Genomic DNA, 15,930 nt, shown 5'->3' on the forward strand with positions numbered 1-15,930 from the left:
CTTTGCCCTGGATAGTGCCCAGGGGAACCAACTGGAATTACCTTCACCTCTGGGGACCTCAGCTTCCCCAACTCCCCTTGACATCTGTGAATCTGAGAGGTTCTTTTTCTCACTCCAGATGATAACAAAAGGGGTTAACAGTGGCTAATTTAGTGAGTGCTCACTAAGCACTCACTGTTGGCCAGTCACTGTATATCTCTCCATCAATGTACTCTTTCATCAGCTCATTGAGTCCCTGTGAGAGACCCACGGGGTAGGAAGTCCTGTTGCTGCCATTTTACAGCTGGGGAAACTGAGGCCCCGGGAAGGGGAGGCTCTTGCTTATGTTCTAGAGCAAGGCGTGGCAGACCCAGGCTAATGGTGTCCTGCTGCGCGGCACTCCCTCTGTGGCTCAGAGCAATCAGTGCATGGGCGGGCGGGGCCCCCTCAATTAATCACCTCGCTAATCCTCCTCCCCGCCCGACCCCAACCCCCTCGGGTCTGGCAAGGCCAGGCCAGCAGCAGACAGCGCTGGGCCCACGGGGGCTGTTGGAGGGGCTGCCGGGAGCAGTGAGCACTGGGCAGGTGGGCAGAGGTGGGCCTGGGTGGGAGGTAGGAGCACAGACAGCCCCCCAGGGTGGAGAGCTGAGGGGTGAGGAAACGTTCCTTAGGGCAGTGTTCCAGATTCTGCCTTCCTGGGGGTCACAGACACAGAGACAAAGGAAGAGACAGGGAGCTGCAGAAGGAAAGAGAAATAGAGGCAGAGACAGAGAAAAATAATCAGAGAGAAGGAAGTGGAGACAGAGGGAGGTCGTCTGAGATGCACAAAGAGGCAGAGGGAATGCAGGACCCAGTGGAGGGAGAAGCCCCTCCATATCTGACCCCAGATCCAGCAAGGGGTGGGGGACTCCCCCGCCCTCCCCAGCCACCGTCCCTCCCCTGTCTCACCGCCATCTGTCCTGCTGCCTTCCGGCCAGGTGGGGGCAAGGAGGAGCCATGTTCCTGAGTCCAGGTGAGGGGCCGGCGGCTGAGGGTGGGGGGCCAGGGCCTGGAGAGGAGGCCCCCAAGAAGAAGCACCGGAGGAACCGCACAACCTTTACCACGTACCAGCTGCACCAGCTGGAGCGGGCGTTCGAGGCCTCCCACTACCCGGACGTTTACAGCCGTGAGGAGCTGGCAGCCAAGGTGCACCTGCCCGAGGTGCGCGTGCAGGTGAGGGTACCCCCTAACTACCCTCTGAGGCAGTCGGTGCCAGAGATGGACCCTCCCAGGGCAAGGCAAGGCTTCCCAGAGGAGGGGATGTGGCACTGGGGCCTAGACATTTGAGTAGGAGTGTGCCAGCTAGAAAGGAGAAAGGGCATTTTTCTAGGCATCCAGAACTATGAGTGCAAAGATGTGCAGGAGTTAAATTGGAGGCATTTCTACTGAGCTAGGTGTTGAGGCGGGTGGAAGGAGAGGCAGAGAAAGCTGGTGAAGCCCCTCAAATGCCAAACTCAGTGGCTGGAACTTCATGCTGAGGGCCAAGGTAGACCAGGGAGGAGGCTGAGGAGCCTGAGGGGGCCTGGGCAAAGGGAAAGGCAAGGAGAACCTGGACTCAGAAGACTTTGGGACTGATCTAATGGGGTACAAGAGGCAAGGATCTTGCTCTCAGAACAGCCATCTCCTCGGGGTAGGTAACAATGCATATTGGCATCGCAAGGGGTAGGAATCAGGTCAGACAGCAGGCAGAACCCTGAGGGGCTGGGAGGCCCAGGGAGGGAGAGCAGCCTTGCCTGGCACCCACCAGCCGCCTCTGACATGGGAGCACCTCTCTTGCTGCCTCTAGGTGTGGTTCCAGAACCGCCGGGCCAAGTGGCGCCGCCAGGAGCGTCTGGAGTCAGGCTCTGGGGCCGTGGCAGCCCCAAGACTCCCTGAGGTCCCAGCACTGCCCTTTGCCCGCCCTCCCACCATGCCACTGTCCCTGGAGCCCTGGCTGGGCCCAGGGCCCCCAGCTGTGCCAGCCCTCCCGCGCCTCCTGGGCTCGGGCCCAGGGTTGCAGGGCTCCTTTGGGCCCCACGCCTTCAGTCCAGCCTTCATGGATGGCTTCACCCTGGAGGAGGGTTCCCTGCGGCTTCTGGCCAAGGAGCATGTGCAGGCTCTAGACAGGGCCTGGCCGTCGGCCTGAGCCTGGTGCCTGCCCAGCCCCTCCTGCTCAGCCTGTCCATGGCCACCCCACCAAGTCCCCCACCCACCACCACCTACCCCTGCCTTGCAGGGTTAACTGGCACTGACTTCAAGGTGGCAGCCAGAGGCGCCCAGCCAGGGTGGGGGTCCCTGGCCTGGTCTCCCCACCTGTCAAATGGGTGTGTGTGGGGTGGGTTCTGAGGTTCTTAAGGCTCTACGGCTGTAACCAGGAGCCACAGGGATGTTAATTCTGAGTTGATCATTCTAAATCCTCCTGCCTGCTCCTAAGTGTTCAACAGCAGGGCCGCCCTGAGAGATAACAATAGCTGCAGCAGTTCACATTAACTGCCCCCTTTCACTGTGTGCTCCCAGCATGCCTATCAGTGTACCCCAAGGTGGCATGGCCATCAGCCCCACGTTACAGGGGAAGAAACTGAGGCCCAGAGAGGGATAGTCAGTTTACTCAGGCCACAGAGCCAGTAGAGGGTGGAGCTCTTTTTAGGCTCATTGCCTGACTCCATCACCCCTGGCACCTAGGACCCAGGCCGGGCGCTAACAGGGCGCTCCCAGGCAGAAGCAGCTGACACTGGCTGAACAGTCGATCTTTGCTCCCCCCATTTATCAGAGCGTGGCTTGTCTCATCAACCACAGCCCCCATCACATCTCCCAGCCCACTGAGGCGGGGCTGGGGCCCTGGTAGCAAGACAAGCGTTGGTTCTGTCCAACCACGTGCCCCCAGGGCTCACAAAGGCATGATGGCCGCCCCTGCCGGGGTCCAACTGGGCTCCAGGACAATGAAGCTGGCTGGGCTGGGGGGTGTGGCCCAAGTGCCCACATGTCAAGGCACCTCCCTGTGGGATGGGATGAGTCAGGACCGGAGAGTGTATGGTGGGGTTGGGGGGGACATGGCAGCACCCCAGTTACTCCAGGCTCTGGCCAGGAAGTGACCACAGGTGCTAGGAAATTCCAGGAATGTCGCTTCCAGGCCACTCTCAGCTGGCCTGCTCACCTCCCATCTCAGAGGGCGCCTCACGTAAACCCCAGCGCCCCTGTGTGGTTTATGCTGCGGCAGCGAGGCCAACCATCCCCCCAATCATTCATCCACCGGTTCCAACTTATGAGGACACAACAGTGAACAAAGCAGAGAAAATCCCCTGCCCTCCTGGAGCTGCCACTCCAGTGGGAGAGACCAGTGCCCTAACTTTAAAAATAAATAAGTAAAACGTGAGACACCTGCTGGTGGTGAAGTGCTTGGGAGAAAAATAAAGCCAGGAAGGGCAGTCGGGAGCGTGTGGCAGGGCTGCAGTTTAATAGGGTGGTCGGCACCATCAGAGCCAAGGTCTGGAGGTAAAGAGGGAGCCCTGAGGACACGGTGGGGCCAGGGAGAGACCCAGGCAGAGGGCCCAGGGGGCACCATGACTGCAGTGTTGGAGGAGCAGCCAGGAAGCCTGTGGCCATTACAACTTCGGTTTTCACTCTGAGAGCTGTGGGGACCCACGCAGGAGGGTTGGGATGATGCGCCCACCCAGCGCGGGCTGCAGGGAGGGCAGGTGAGCAGTAATCCGCTTGGCTGAGTCCTCCTAAGAGGATGAGGGCTCTCGTTTCCCTGGGACCAGACAGAATTAGCCTCAGGGACCCTGTCCCGCCCCACCTGCCAGCTCTGGAGGAGTCTGGAAGGTGAGAGAGCCCTGGTCCATCCCCCTAAGCAGCATATGCCACCCCAAACCCAGGTACCTACCCAGGAGAGGGCATGGCTGTACCACTGGGAGTGGGCCCTGGCACCGTGTGTGTGTCCTTCAGCCTCCTCTAAGCTGGTGGGCACCAGTGGGGGTGGACAGGATGGTGGGTAGGCTGGCCAACAAAGATAACCCCTGTGACCCTGGCAGAAAGGAAAGAGAAGTCCCTTCCCTCTGGCTGGGTTTGCTGAACTGGGTATGGGGTGCCAGTCAGAAGTCCTGGAGCCACCCCTACCCAAGGGGTAAAAGGACCTACCCACTGGAGTTTAAAGGACCCAGAGATGGAAAGCACCTCATAGCTGAATACTGAAGCACCTGGATCCAGCCATGCCTAGCCTTGGACGTTTCCATTCCTGAGCCTCACAAAGACTCTCTTCTGCTCTGGATGATGTGGCTCGGGTATGAGTCCAAGTCCACTGCAATCCAGGGAAGCCTGGCTCAAAAAATCTCCCCCTCGAGGACAGAGGTTGGGCAATGCAAGAATTCCAGGAATCAGGGTGAGAAGCTCAAGCCTGGGAGGTGAACATGGACCTGCAGATGCCCAGCAATCACTGAGGGTGGAAGCTGGGCTATGGAACCACTGGGCCTGAAGTGCCCACCTCCCCACTGCCTGTCCCAAGTCCCTCCTGACCCCAATATCACAGGACACTCAGCGGCAACCGGGGCCTGCCGACAATTGCCCCCAGAAGGCTTTATTGGCCCCCAGGCCCCTGATTCAGTCTCACTGTGGGGGCAACCCCAGTGAGGGGGGATTCTCCTCGTTCTCAGAAATGTCTGTTTCTCCAGAAAATAAAAAGTCCTGGGGGCAGGCTAGGGGAGGTACCAACTCCCCCCCACCCCAAGTCTGTCCTGTCTCCTCCAGGTCCTTGGAGGGTCAGGGTCCTTTTAGAGAGCTCTGGCCCTCCCCTACTAGAACTTCTGGTTCTTGCTCAGCCGGTTGTGGCGCCAGATGTTGTGTTTCCGGAGCAGCCGCCAGTACTCCCGGGTCTCCGGGTCCAGCTCCTCCAGCTTCTTGGGGGGGCCCACATTCATCTGGAACAGCCTGATGGAAAGTGGGCAGAAGACGGGGTTACAGAGCAGCCCCCATCCCCACGGCTCCCCCACCCCATCCCAGACAGCTTGGGCACAGGCTGCAGCAGTACCGGGTCCCTTGGTGGCCAGCTGACCTCAGGGCAGTCCCTCCCCACCAGAAGCCAGCTCCCGGGCTGTGGAACAGGGGGCGCCCCCGTCCCAGTGGCCCTGGGATCTGAAGTAGGCACACGCCAAGCCTTCTGCCTCCTGGCCATCGTCTGGGCTGCGCTGCCCGCCTGTAAGGCTTCCCCACCCCCTCACTGAACCTTTCTAAACCTTACCCTGCTTGAAGGATGGGTGCATGGTGATGGCTTCCACATCCTCCCACTGCTCACAGAGCCAAGAGCAAAATTCCCCCTGCAGCCCCCGACAGGCAGGCTTCACCAGGTTCCTGCCTGTCTCCCCCTACCCTCCACCTTGCTCCTTGCTATCCATGTACAAACCAGGTGCAGTTCTGCGCAGGGCCTTTGCACTGGCTGTTCCCACCTGCCTCTGAAGCTCTGGCCATCCACTCAGGTCTTAACTTACCCACCAACTCCCCAGGGAAGCCCTCCTGAAATCTCAGATGAGATCCGCAGGGCCCTGCTCACCCAGTCCTGACCCACTTACCACTCGGGGTACTCAGAATCCGGCTTCAGGACCACATCCTGGCCCTCCTTGTAGATGTTGACACCCATGGCGTGCGTGGTGAGCTGGACTGGGTCTGTACACACCTCGGGGTCCTTCAGGGTCTCTCCTACAGCAGCGCCTTTGGCGCCTTTGCCCCCCTTAAAAACTGCGGTGGGGGAGTCATGTCAGCCCAGCTACACCCTCGAGAGGCCAGCCTTCCCTTTCTGCCCCAGCTGTACCCTGAGTACTGTCCTCAAAATGATTTTAACTGGGACACGGGCACTGCATTAAATGACACTGATATTCACGGGCACTACATTAAATGACACTGCTATTCACGGTAACTAAGTTCATTCCTTTTCAAATCCATTTTCATTCCTTCTATTTATGTCACGAAGAAAATCTCCGCCGGCTGCCGTGTGTCTTTAAAACCTCATGTTTCGTTTGCCAAGTCCCTCCTTTCAACAAGGGGGATCAGGCAAGGCTGCATCGAGAAAAAAATTAAATCTTGTTTTGGCTTTAATACTTAGATGCCCGTATGGTCCGAATTTCTGGTGGTAATTTGCTAAAGAGGTGACTTTTTCGGACGCAGAAACGCGCTAGGAACCCAAGTTCAAGTTCTCCTCCTAACCACTCCCCATCCACCCGCAAACACACACACACACAAAACAACCTTGTGCCTGAGCACAGACCCCAACCGCACTCTAGATACCTCACACTGCGCCTGCGCAAATAGCCGAGCTTAGCTGCCTCTACGCTTGCGCGCTCATACTAGGAAGCGCCTCCCGACTAGCACTTGCGCACTACGAACTCCCCAATGTCCCTACCGTTCCCATTTTGGTTTCTCTTAAGCCACCTCACCCGGTCTCTTGGCATAATCGCGTACATGTAGTCTTACAGAACCCGCGGGGTCCGGAAGCTCCCAGGCCCGCCAGCGGGCCCAGCTCCGGGTAGCACCGAAGAGGCGTCTAGCCGCCATGACGTATGCTGGCAACGTGCACGTGCACGTTTCCGGAAGACGTCAGCGGTCGAGGGGTTGGGAGTTGTAGGCCCTTAGAGATTTATGGGAAATGTAGTATTCCAGCTCTAGGCATATCTTTATTGTGATCTCTTTAAATAGCTATCCCTAGTTATGGGAAGAAGAGACTTTCAAAGGATGTTTCATTGACCTCTTGCCGTTCAGTTATATCACTTACTTTGAGTATCACACTTTTATACATTCCTGATTGTATTCAACAAGCAACTGTGTGTGCTCAATCTGGTCCAACTCTGCGGCCCCAGGGACTGTAGTCCACCAGGCTCCTCTGTCTGGGAGGGGGAAAAACTGGGATTTTTCCAAGCACGAATACTGGAGTATTTCCTTCTCTAGGGCACCTTCTTGAACCCAAGGATCAAACCTGGGTCTCTTGAATCTCTTGCATTGGCAAGCAGATTCTCTACTACTAGCGCCACCTGGGAAGCATTGGATAGGGGATTATGTATCCTTTAAATTTATAGCAGGTCTGTTTCAAGTCCCTCGCTCCCAATTTTGTGGACCACAGATTACATATGGCATTTAAAAATTAAAATGAAGGCTTCAGGGATCAAGGAGGACAAAACTTGTTAGCGTTACATTAAAAGGTCCTACCACCCTATAAGTTACACCCGTGTAGCCAATGGCCCTCAAATTTTCAAAAGTCATCACATGCAACAGGTGATAAATAAGGGTTTGGTTATCCTAAGCCAATTAATTTTCCACAAAGCAGGTCCACACAAGAGAAAAAGAAGTACGTTTAAATCAACTTTTCAAAGTGAAATATTTCTCTAGGTTCTGACACTGGGTTCTTCTCAGTAGCTAAATTACTGAAAACCTAGAAGTAATGAAAGCTAACACTTATTAGACTCGATATTTTCCAGCCCTACTGCTAAATCTGCAACCAGCTCGATTTCGTTTAATTAGGAGGTAGGTGTGGGCTTGGAGAAGGCAATGGCAACCCACTCCAGCACTCTTGCCTGGAGAATCCCAGGGACCAGGGAGCCTGGTAGGCTGCAGTCCATGGGGTCGCTAGGAGTCGGACACGACTGAGCGACTTCACTCTCACTTTTCACTTTCATGCATTGGAGAAGGAAATGGCAATCCACTCCAGTGGCTGCCATCTATGGGGTCGCATGGAGTCGAACACGACCGAAGCGACTTAGCAGCAGCAGCAGCAGCAGGTGTGGGCTTCCTTGGTGGCTCAGCGGTAAAGAACCGGCCTGCCAACCCAGTAGACGCAGGTTCATCAGGAAGATCCCTAGAGAAGGAAATGGCAACCCATTCCAGTATTCTCGCCTGGGAAATCCCATGGACAGAGGAGCCTGGCCAGCTACAGTCCATAGGGTCGCAGTCAAACACAAGTCAGCAATTGAGCACGCACGCATGCACTATTATCCCCAGTTTACAACTGAGGAGGCCAGAAGCTCAGCGAAATAAAGTTAAGCATAACCGAGCCATTCCGCCGAGCCGAAAGCCTGTGTATAATATGTTCCCCGTGCCGCTTTTGGCACCCCTGCAGTCGGAAAGTCCATCTCTCATGCGCCTTTAGTATTTTTCCAGTCCCATTTCTTCCCATCTGCTATCCCTTAGAATAATGACCAAAGAGGTAGCAGTCAAGCAGTGATTTTTAACCGCACTTTGCAGTTGAGGAAATAGACTCAGAACCCCGTCGGAGCGTTCACGCCGAGTAAACGAAGGCTTGGGATTCGAACTTGTGGTCCCATATCTGGCGCTCCTGCGAGGGCGAGGTTGTCTTCGAGAACTACATTTCCCAGCAAGCCCAGCGGGAATGCGCATGCCCAGTGATCCAGGATCGCTGCGCGGATCTGGCAGGCGGCGGCGGAATTGGCAGGAATTGGCAGGCGGTGGTCACTGGAAACACGGTACCAGCTCACGTTAGGGGTCTCGGCGCCCCCGTGGGTTGAGACTACTTCGGTTTGGTAAGTGATTGTCCCGGAGGGGCATAGAGAGGTCTGGAGCCAGCATCTGAAGTCACGGGTCTGAAGTCTTGAGTCTGGGGTCTGCGAGAGGACTAGGGTCTTAACTCTCAGCTTCAGGCTCCAGTTTGTGTCTTCAGGCTGGGTCTGAGGTCCAGGTCTGAGTCTGGGGTTGATCTTGAATGTGGCATTGGAGGTTTTGAGGTGACTCTGCTTTCTGGCATTTTGGAACTCTAGTATTTAGTCTGAAGTTCTGGATCTGAAGTCTTGGACTGAGATCTTGAGTCTCTGGGTATCGGGTACCTACACCTGTCGGGTCTGTATAGTCAGAGTGTGTCTCTGGGTCCCACATCCCGGGGAAGGAACACTTGGAAGAATCAGGGTTGGGTTGTACACGGTCCACGGGTGGGAGGGGAAGGTCTGGGGAGACGGGCACAGGTGAATCCCCTCGGGTTTGGAGCCCAGGAAGCCACTGCCTTACAACTGCTGATTCTACACCTCGATTTCCTCCCCTGTAAAATGAGGATCATGGCAGAATCTTCCTTGCGGGGTATAGTGGGGATTAAATTATGTGTTCTCTATGAACATTTACCAGGCTAGATCCTAGTATCAAGTTGGCAGCTGGAAAATCTCATCTTTTTTTTTTTTTTGGTTGTGCTGTGGGTCTTCATTACTGCGTGGGCCTTTCTCTAGTTGTGGAGAGTAGGGGCTACTCTTGAGCTGAGGTGCATGGGCTTCTCATTGTGGTGGCTTGGGCTCTACAGAGCTCAGGGGCTCCAGTAGTTGCGGCTCCCGGGCTCTAGAGCACGGACTCAATAGTTGTGGTTCACTGGGCTCAATTACTCCATGGCATGTGGGATCTTCCCAGACTGGGGATCGAAACCCATGTCTCCTGAATTGACAGGCTGATTCTTTACCACTGAGCCATCAGGGAAGCCCAGAAAATCTCATTTTTGATTCTCCCTTTCAGATGCTGGCTTGAGCCCAGGGTCCAGGCATGGAATTCCTGACAGCCTCCCAACCCCCTCCAGGACCTCCAGCCATGGACTTGGAAGAGCCCAGGGACACACTTTTGCCCTCTCAGGACCTCACCCGTGATTGCCAGTGGGACCCCACACCAGGAGGCTCAAGCAGCCTGAGTCAGATGGAACTTGATGGGCTAAATATTCAGGACCTGGTGCAACAGTTTGAAGCTCTTCCGGGTGACCTGGTGGGCCTGTCCTCAGATGGACCTCCATGCCCCCTGCACATTGCCACTGGCCACGGCCTGGCCCCGCGGGACATGGCTGATGCCCATGGGCTCTTGTCTGCTGAGGCTGATCGGGAAGACTTGCTAAATCTGCTGCAGCAAGATGAGGGCCCTCCTTCCCTGCCGGGTTCCCAGAAACCTCCGGACCCTGCTCCTCGCCTGCTGCAGCCCCCCGAGGACCCAGAGGAGGACACTGGCCCCCAGGAGTGGACGGAGGGTGCCTCCGCCGAGCAGGATGAGGACAGAAGCTCCAACAGCTCCCCAGAACCCTGGCTGGAGACCTCACCTCTGGTCACTCCTGAGGAGCCACCTGCCAGTGTCCAGGTAGAGCCCACCCCACCCCCCAGGCCTCCACTGTTGGGAGCCAAGCAGGAGGACTCAGGCCTGCCCCTCTTCTGTCTTCTTCCAGAGACCCAAGACCCTGGCTTCCTACCCTGCCCTCCAGGAGGGTGAGTGTCCCGCCCCAGGGGCTCAGGGGTTTCAGAACAGCCCGACCCGAGTTCCCAAAATCTGGCACAAAGTTAGCCCATGAGGAGTGGCTTCTCGAGAGGCCCTGAGGTTGGTTTTGAGTAGATTCTGTACACCCGGGAGAAGAGAGACAGTCTTGAGAATGTTCTGGAATGAATAGGGCAACCTTGGCAAATTGTAGGACTTGATTCTAGAGCAAGAGTTGGCACATTACCGTCCATGGGCCTTCTGCTATGTCTGGTGAGCTAAAATGGCTTCTGCATTTTTTAATGGTTGAAAAAAATTGAAAGTATTTCTTGATGGATGAAAATGATAGGCAATTCAAGTTTCAGTATCCACAAATAAAGTTTTATCAGGACAAACTCAAGCCCATTCATTCAAGTGTTGTCTGTGGCAGCCTTCATGTTACCACAGGCCAGGCTGAGTAGTTGCATCAGAGACCGTAGAAAAATTAATTACTGTTTGGCCTTTTGCAGAAGAGTTTGCCAGTCTGCCTTCAAGGCATGAGAAGTACTGTTCTGGCCACTTGGAATGTTCAAGAATATTCTCCCCCCATGCTGCCTGAGGCTCTAGGTCAAAGGACAAGTTCTGTAATCATGGGAAAGGGCGCTGGTTTGGACTTGTGGTTCCAAGAAGGTTCTAAAGTCATGGAGCTGTGATTGACCTAGCAAGTTCCAGAACCTGGCATTTTGCCTGTGGTTAAATGTGACCTAGGCTGCTTAGGGCATTTTGGAATGATGAGCAGAGCTGTCGAGTTCTCCCCCGACTGAGCAGTCTAGAACCATGGAGTGAATAGAATTTATGTCTGGTTTCTAGACCATTAGGAGCTGTGCTAGAACTGGGCAGGGCTGTCCAGTTCTAGAGTCGTCAGAAAGTTCTAGACCTCTACAGCAGAAATACAATTCCAGCCACATATCACTTGAAATTTCTTAGTAATCCGCATTAAAAAACCACTCAAAATTAACTTTGTTGTTGTTCAGTCGCTAAGTCACATCTAACTGTTTGTGACCCCATGGACTGCAGCATGCCAGGCTTCCCTGTCCTTCATTATTTCCCAGAGTTCACTCAAACTCATGTCCATTGAGTCAGTGATGCCATCCAACCATCTCATCCTCTGTCACCCCCTTTTCCTGTTGCCTTCCATCTTTCCCAGCATCGGGGTCTTTTCACATATGTCGGCTCTTCACATCAGGTGGCCAAAGTACTGGCACTTCAACTTCAGCATCAGTCCTTCCAGTGAATATTCAGGGTTGATTTCCTTTAGGATTGACTGCTTTGGTCTCCTTGCTGTCTAAGAGACTCTCAAAAGTCCTCCCACACCACAGTTCGAAGGCATCAATTCTTCAGCACTCAGCCTTTTTTATGGCCCAATTCTCACATCCATATATGACTACTGGAAAAAATTAATTTTAAAGTTAACCCAATATATTTAAAATGTTATTTCAATGTACAATTAACATTTTATAATTATTATTATTTTGTAATATGAGAGTTTCAAAATCCAGTGTCACATTTTACACTTACAGCATGTTTCAGTCCAAACCAGCTGCATTTCAAGTGCACAATGCCTACCTGTGCCCGGTAGCTACCATATTGGATGGTGCATCTCTGAAACCCCAGAGCAGAGTTCTCTGTTGTCTTGGAATGCTGAGCTCATGAAGGACAAAAGGACAGAACTGGCTAACCTTTAACCACACAGGTGTGTGGTTTCATTCCCTAGGCCTACATCTGTGGTTCTCCAAAAAAGCAATAGCTATTGGTTAGAATATTCTAGAATCACTGGCACTCCTGTCTGGCTCTAGGTTACTCAGGGAATTCTAGGGCCGTGCAGGCAAAGCTTTTTGAGGTTCTGGGCTGAGTTGGAGGGTTCTAGAACTATGAGCAAAGTTGTTTGTTTCTGGACTGTTCAGATCATTCTTAGAATTTCCAGGTACACCTGCAGCTGTGAATCATTGTGGAGATTGTAGAACCAATGGAAGAGCTTCTGGATGCTATCTGTTTTTAAAACTGTTTATTTATTTGGCTGCACCAGGTCTTAGTTGCAGCATGTGGAATCTTTAGTTTCAGCATGTGAGATCTAGTTGCCTGACCAGGGATCAAACCAGGGCCCCCTGCATTGGGAGGATGGAGTCTTAGCCACTGGACCACCAGGGAAAGTCCCCCCAGTGCTCTCTTGATTAAGAAGTTCTGGAATCATAGAGTGGAGAAATTCTGATTCTAGGTTTCTAGAATCCCTGGCAGAATTCTGTGGTTTGAGACCCATCAGGGAGTTCTATACTCGTGGATCAGGAGCCCCTGGTGTTCTCGATAGAATGAGAGTTTGAGCTATGTGGACAGTTGCCTGTTTGTATTCTGCGCAGTTCTATGACCATGGAGTTGAGCTGTCTATGGTCCTAGGCTGATTGGAGAGAATTCTAGAACAGTGGGTATACCTAATTGTTTCTAGATTGATCGGGATTCCTGAACTACCTAGCAGAGTTGACCATGGTTCTAGAATGTCACATGTCTTAGAAATAAGAGTGAGGCTGTCTGGTTCTAGCCTGATTCCTGGAATTCCAGAAACACAGGGTGGAGGCGTCTGTGGGCACTAGAGCTGTTTTTGGGTCTGGCCATGGTTCTAGACCCACAGCCTGCTCCTGAAACTGCGTGCTCTGCCTGGGAGTCCTTGCGCCCTGGGCAGACCAGGCTCTAGATGGACGGAGGGCTTTCCATCTATGAGGGTCAAGCCTCTGGTCCATGGCTCTGGCTGACGGAATGGCTCTGGGACCCGAGAGTGGATGGACCTGTGTGGCTCCAGGTGCTGAGCCGCAGAGCAGAATTTTGTGTTTCCAGACCATCCAGGACTCTGGGAAGAGCCCATAGGGGTGGATGAGGCTGGCGGGGGTTCTAGGGGGCTGACCCACCTCTGCTGTCACCCTTAGTATCTGGCCCCTGCGACCACGAAGACCTCCTAGACGGTGTCATATTTGGGGCCAAGTACCTGGGCTCCACCCAGCTGGTGTCCGAGCGGAACCCACCCCCCAGCACGCGCATGGCACAGGCCCAGGAGGCTATGGACCGTGTCAAGGTGAAGCCCTGGGCTGGCGGGTGGATGGGCGGGCAGGCAGGCTCCTCTGAGAACCCCTGAGCCTGGTGGGTCAGAGTCTGGGTCTTTGGGGGTCTCCATGCCCCACCCTGCTCCCCACAGGCCCCTGATGGGGAGTCTCAGCCCATGACGGAGGTGGACCTGTTTGTCTCCACCAAGAGGGTCAAGGTCCTGATGACTGACTCCCAGGTACTGGGTCGGGCCTGGTCTCTGGGGCGTGGGGGGCTCCACCAAGGGCAGGGCCGAGCAAGGCTCCTGTAGCCCACCCAGCTCAGTCTCCCCACTCCCGCCAGGAGGCCATGATGGACCATGCCCTGCAGACCATCTCGTACATCGCTGACATCGGCAGCACACTGGTTCTCATGGCCCGGCGGCGCCTGGCCCAGAGGCCAGCAGCCCAGCCCCACAGCCGCCGCCTCTATAAAATGATCTGCCATGTTTTCCAGTCAGAGGACGTGAGCAGCGGGCTCTGGGTGTCCTGGGGGCGAGGGGGTGCTGCTTGGGCCCCTGCCCTCCACCAGAGCCCCACCCAGCCACCCTGTCACCCTTGTGTTCTTCCATCCCCACCCTGCTCTGGGCCCCAAGCCATGTATCCCCGGCCTTCCTGTAAGACACTGAGACCGGCAGCCACCTCCACAAGCCCTCCCCGCCCCAGGCCTGTCTCCCTTCCCCTCCCCTAGATTCTCAGGCAGAGGCTTGGGGGGCAGTCCCACTTGGGGGTACAAAGGCCAGCTCTGGGAATATCAGTGTGTTGGTGGGGGACCTGAAGGAGGTAGGCGGGACCCCCAGAAAGGTGCCGCCCATCCCACAGGCCCAGCTCATCGCTCAGGCCATCGGCCAGGCCTTTGCCGTGGCCTACAGTCAGTTCCTCCGGGAAAGCGGGATCGACCCCAGCCAGGTGGGCACCCAGCAGAGCCAGGGGGCCATGGGTCCCGGCCACCTCCACAATGGGGACCTCGACCACTTCTCCAACAGCGAAAACTGCAGGGAGGTGAGCAACCAGGGCTCCCCATCCCAGCCCACTAAGTGAACCTGAAGAACCGCGCCCCCCGCCCCGCCACCCCGTTCCTCTCACCTCTTCTAAGCTTCCTTCAATTGCTACCCGTGGCCCCACAGGTGTTCATCGAGAAACGCCGGGGCGAGGGTCTGGGTGTGGCCCTGGTGGAGTCGGGCTGGGGCTCCCTGCTGCCCACCGCCGTCATTGCCAACCTGCTGCACGGGGGCCCCGCTGAGCGCTCGGGGGCCCTCAGCATCGGCGACCGCATCACTGCCATCAACGGGACCAGCCTGGTAGGGCTGCCCCTGGCTGCCTGTCAGGCCGCCGTCCGGGTGAGTGCTCCAGGGTGGAGGGCCTGCGAGGCCCACTCTGCCCCGCCATGTGGCTCCCAGGCACTTAAGGAAACCGAGGCTCAGAGAGGAGAAGCCCAGGAACACCCTGCTGGTGCCAGAGCAGGATGGAATGCAGAGAGCCTTGACTCTGCCACGAGGCAGCAAGGGTGTTCTTGAGTCTTGACCCTTGTTGCCCAAACGGGGCAACCTAGGCCCAGAGATGGGGAGGGACCTGGCCAGGCCAGAAGGGCAGGACTGACACGGTCCATGCCATGTTACTGTCTGTAACCCTGTGGGCACTGCTAGAACCTCACTTCTGACCATAACTGAAGCCCAGGGCGATGAGAGGTGATGGAGCTCTGACTATTAGGCCGCCCAGCTCTGGTCTGGGTTCTTAACCACTTCTCAAGAGGTCTTGTAGACTCTACAGCTTCCATTTTATCAGTGGATAAACTGAGGCCCAAGAGGTTGCAGTTTGACTAGAAGTCTGGCAGCACCCCACCCACGCCCCCTCCGCGGAGGTCCAGCCAGGCCAACAGCCCCCGTCCTGCACAGGAAGTGAAGTCGCAGACGCTGGTGACCCTCAGCATCGTCCACTGCCCTCCGGTCACCACGGCCATCATCCGCCGGCCGCACGTCCGTGAGCAGCTGGGCTTTTGCGTGGAGGACGGCATCGTGAGCTCCCAGCCCAGGGACCGGGGAAGGGGGTGGGGCGGCCCCAATCCTGGCCCCCTGAGCAGCATGGCCCTTCCTCTCCCCCCAGATCTGCAGCCTCCTTCGGGGTGGCATCGCTGAGCGTGGGGGCGTCCGCGTCGGGCACCGCATCATTGAAATCAATGGGCACAGTGTGGTGGCCACACCCCACGCTCGCATCATCGAGCTGCTCACAGAGGCCCACATTGAGGTGGGCGGGGTCTTGTGGGAGGAGCCAGTTGTGGGCATGGTCTAGTGGGAGGAGCCCAACCCCAGCCTCGGCCTCCTCTCCACCCCCAGGTCCACATCAAGACGATGCCCGCCGCCACTTACCGCCTGCTCACAGGCCAGGAGCAGCCGGTGTACCTGTGATCGACTACCTTCACCCCCACCACTGTGCCTTAGCCCCTGCTGACCCTGGAACTCCGTCCGCGGAACCTCCTCGGCTGGCCAAGGTCCCAAAGGTTTCTAGGCTCTATATTCTGATGTAAAAAATTAAAAGCTTATTGAATGGGCAAAACCTCAGATCTGGGTCTGTTGAGGTTGACAGAGGAAAGACAACACTGACTGTGGCCCCTTGTCCCAGGAAATCACTA

At 55.8% G+C, this 15,930-nt stretch overlaps 3 protein-coding genes across 6 annotated transcripts; 2 read left to right on the forward strand and 1 right to left on the reverse strand.

The window, feature by feature from the left end:
* The first annotated feature begins 470 nt into the window (after positions 1 to 470).
* Positions 471 to 3,365, forward strand: RAX2 (retina and anterior neural fold homeobox 2). 2 transcript variants are annotated; one of them, XM_086410167.1, is made up of 3 exons: positions 471 to 564; positions 957 to 1,191; positions 1,805 to 3,365. In XM_086410167.1, the coding sequence occupies exons 2-3, from the start codon at positions 976 to 978 to the stop codon at positions 2,141 to 2,143; spliced, it is 555 nt and encodes a 184-aa protein (XP_086266293.1). In that variant the 5' UTR covers positions 471 to 564; positions 957 to 975; the 3' UTR covers positions 2,144 to 3,365. The 2 variants fall into 2 exon arrangements, with proteins under 2 accessions (XP_086266293.1, XP_086266294.1); XM_086410168.1 differs by lacking the exon at positions 471 to 564 and having other exon boundaries at positions 849 to 1,191.
* Positions 3,366 to 4,532: 1,167 nt separating this feature from the next.
* On the reverse strand, positions 4,533 to 6,550 carry MRPL54 (mitochondrial ribosomal protein L54). 2 transcript variants are annotated; one of them, XM_086410169.1, is made up of 3 exons: positions 6,420 to 6,550; positions 5,559 to 5,724; positions 4,533 to 4,920 (listed from the first exon to the last, which is right to left on the reverse strand). In XM_086410169.1, exons 1-3 carry the CDS (start codon positions 6,535 to 6,537, stop codon positions 4,788 to 4,790), a joined length of 417 nt encoding a protein of 138 aa, XP_086266295.1. In that variant the 5' UTR covers positions 6,538 to 6,550; the 3' UTR covers positions 4,533 to 4,787. The 2 variants fall into 2 exon arrangements, with proteins under 2 accessions (XP_086266295.1, XP_086266297.1); XM_086410171.1 differs by having other exon boundaries at positions 6,386 to 6,550.
* Positions 6,551 to 8,404: 1,854 nt separating this feature from the next.
* APBA3 (amyloid beta precursor protein binding family A member 3) lies at positions 8,405 to 15,854 on the forward strand. 2 transcript variants are annotated; one of them, XM_086410163.1, is made up of 11 exons: positions 8,405 to 8,513; positions 9,481 to 10,083; positions 10,169 to 10,208; positions 13,149 to 13,294; positions 13,415 to 13,501; positions 13,606 to 13,767; positions 14,124 to 14,303; positions 14,429 to 14,641; positions 15,197 to 15,316; positions 15,405 to 15,545; positions 15,635 to 15,854. In XM_086410163.1, the coding sequence occupies exons 2-11, from the start codon at positions 9,508 to 9,510 to the stop codon at positions 15,704 to 15,706; spliced, it is 1,737 nt and encodes a 578-aa protein (XP_086266289.1). In that variant the 5' UTR covers positions 8,405 to 8,513; positions 9,481 to 9,507; the 3' UTR covers positions 15,707 to 15,854. The 2 variants fall into 2 exon arrangements, with proteins under 2 accessions (XP_086266289.1, XP_086266290.1); XM_086410164.1 differs by lacking the exon at positions 15,405 to 15,545.
* The last annotated feature ends 76 nt before the right edge of the window (positions 15,855 to 15,930 follow it).

The sequence above is a fragment of the Bos grunniens genome, chromosome 7 (assembly GCF_055505025.1).
Source record: "Bos grunniens cultivar Pamir isolate PY7600 chromosome 7, Bosgru_T2T1.0, whole genome shotgun sequence".
In the NCBI taxonomy this organism is placed as follows: Eukaryota; Metazoa; Chordata; class Mammalia; order Artiodactyla; family Bovidae; genus Bos; species Bos grunniens.

What these genes read in the sequence shown, in the direction of transcription:
- RAX2 (XM_086410167.1), top strand. Translation starts at nt 976, where the DNA reads ATGTTCCTGAGTCCAGGTGAGGGGCCGGCGGCTGAGGGTGGGGGGCCA. An exon ending in TGCCCGAGGTGCGCGTGCAG is followed by an intron (nt 1,192 to 1,804) that starts GTGAGGGTACCC and finishes TGCTGCCTCTAG; the next exon opens with GTGTGGTTCCAGAACCGCCG.
- MRPL54 (XM_086410169.1), bottom strand. Translation starts at nt 6,537, where the DNA reads ATGGCGGCTAGACGCCTCTTCGGTGCTACCCGGAGCTGGGCCCGCTGG. An exon ending in CGATTATGCCAAGAGACCGG is followed by an intron (nt 5,725 to 6,419) that starts GTGAGGTGGCTT and finishes CCCCCACCGCAG; the next exon opens with TTTTTAAGGGGGGCAAAGGC. An exon ending in GATTCTGAGTACCCCGAGTG is followed by an intron (nt 4,921 to 5,558) that starts GTAAGTGGGTCA and finishes ACTTTCCATCAG; the next exon opens with GCTGTTCCAGATGAATGTGG.
- APBA3 (XM_086410163.1), top strand. Translation starts at nt 9,508, where the DNA reads ATGGAATTCCTGACAGCCTCCCAACCCCCTCCAGGACCTCCAGCCATG. An exon ending in ACAGCGAAAACTGCAGGGAG is followed by an intron (nt 14,304 to 14,428) that starts GTGAGCAACCAG and finishes GTGGCCCCACAG; the next exon opens with GTGTTCATCGAGAAACGCCG. An exon ending in CCTGTCAGGCCGCCGTCCGG is followed by an intron (nt 14,642 to 15,196) that starts GTGAGTGCTCCA and finishes CGTCCTGCACAG; the next exon opens with GAAGTGAAGTCGCAGACGCT.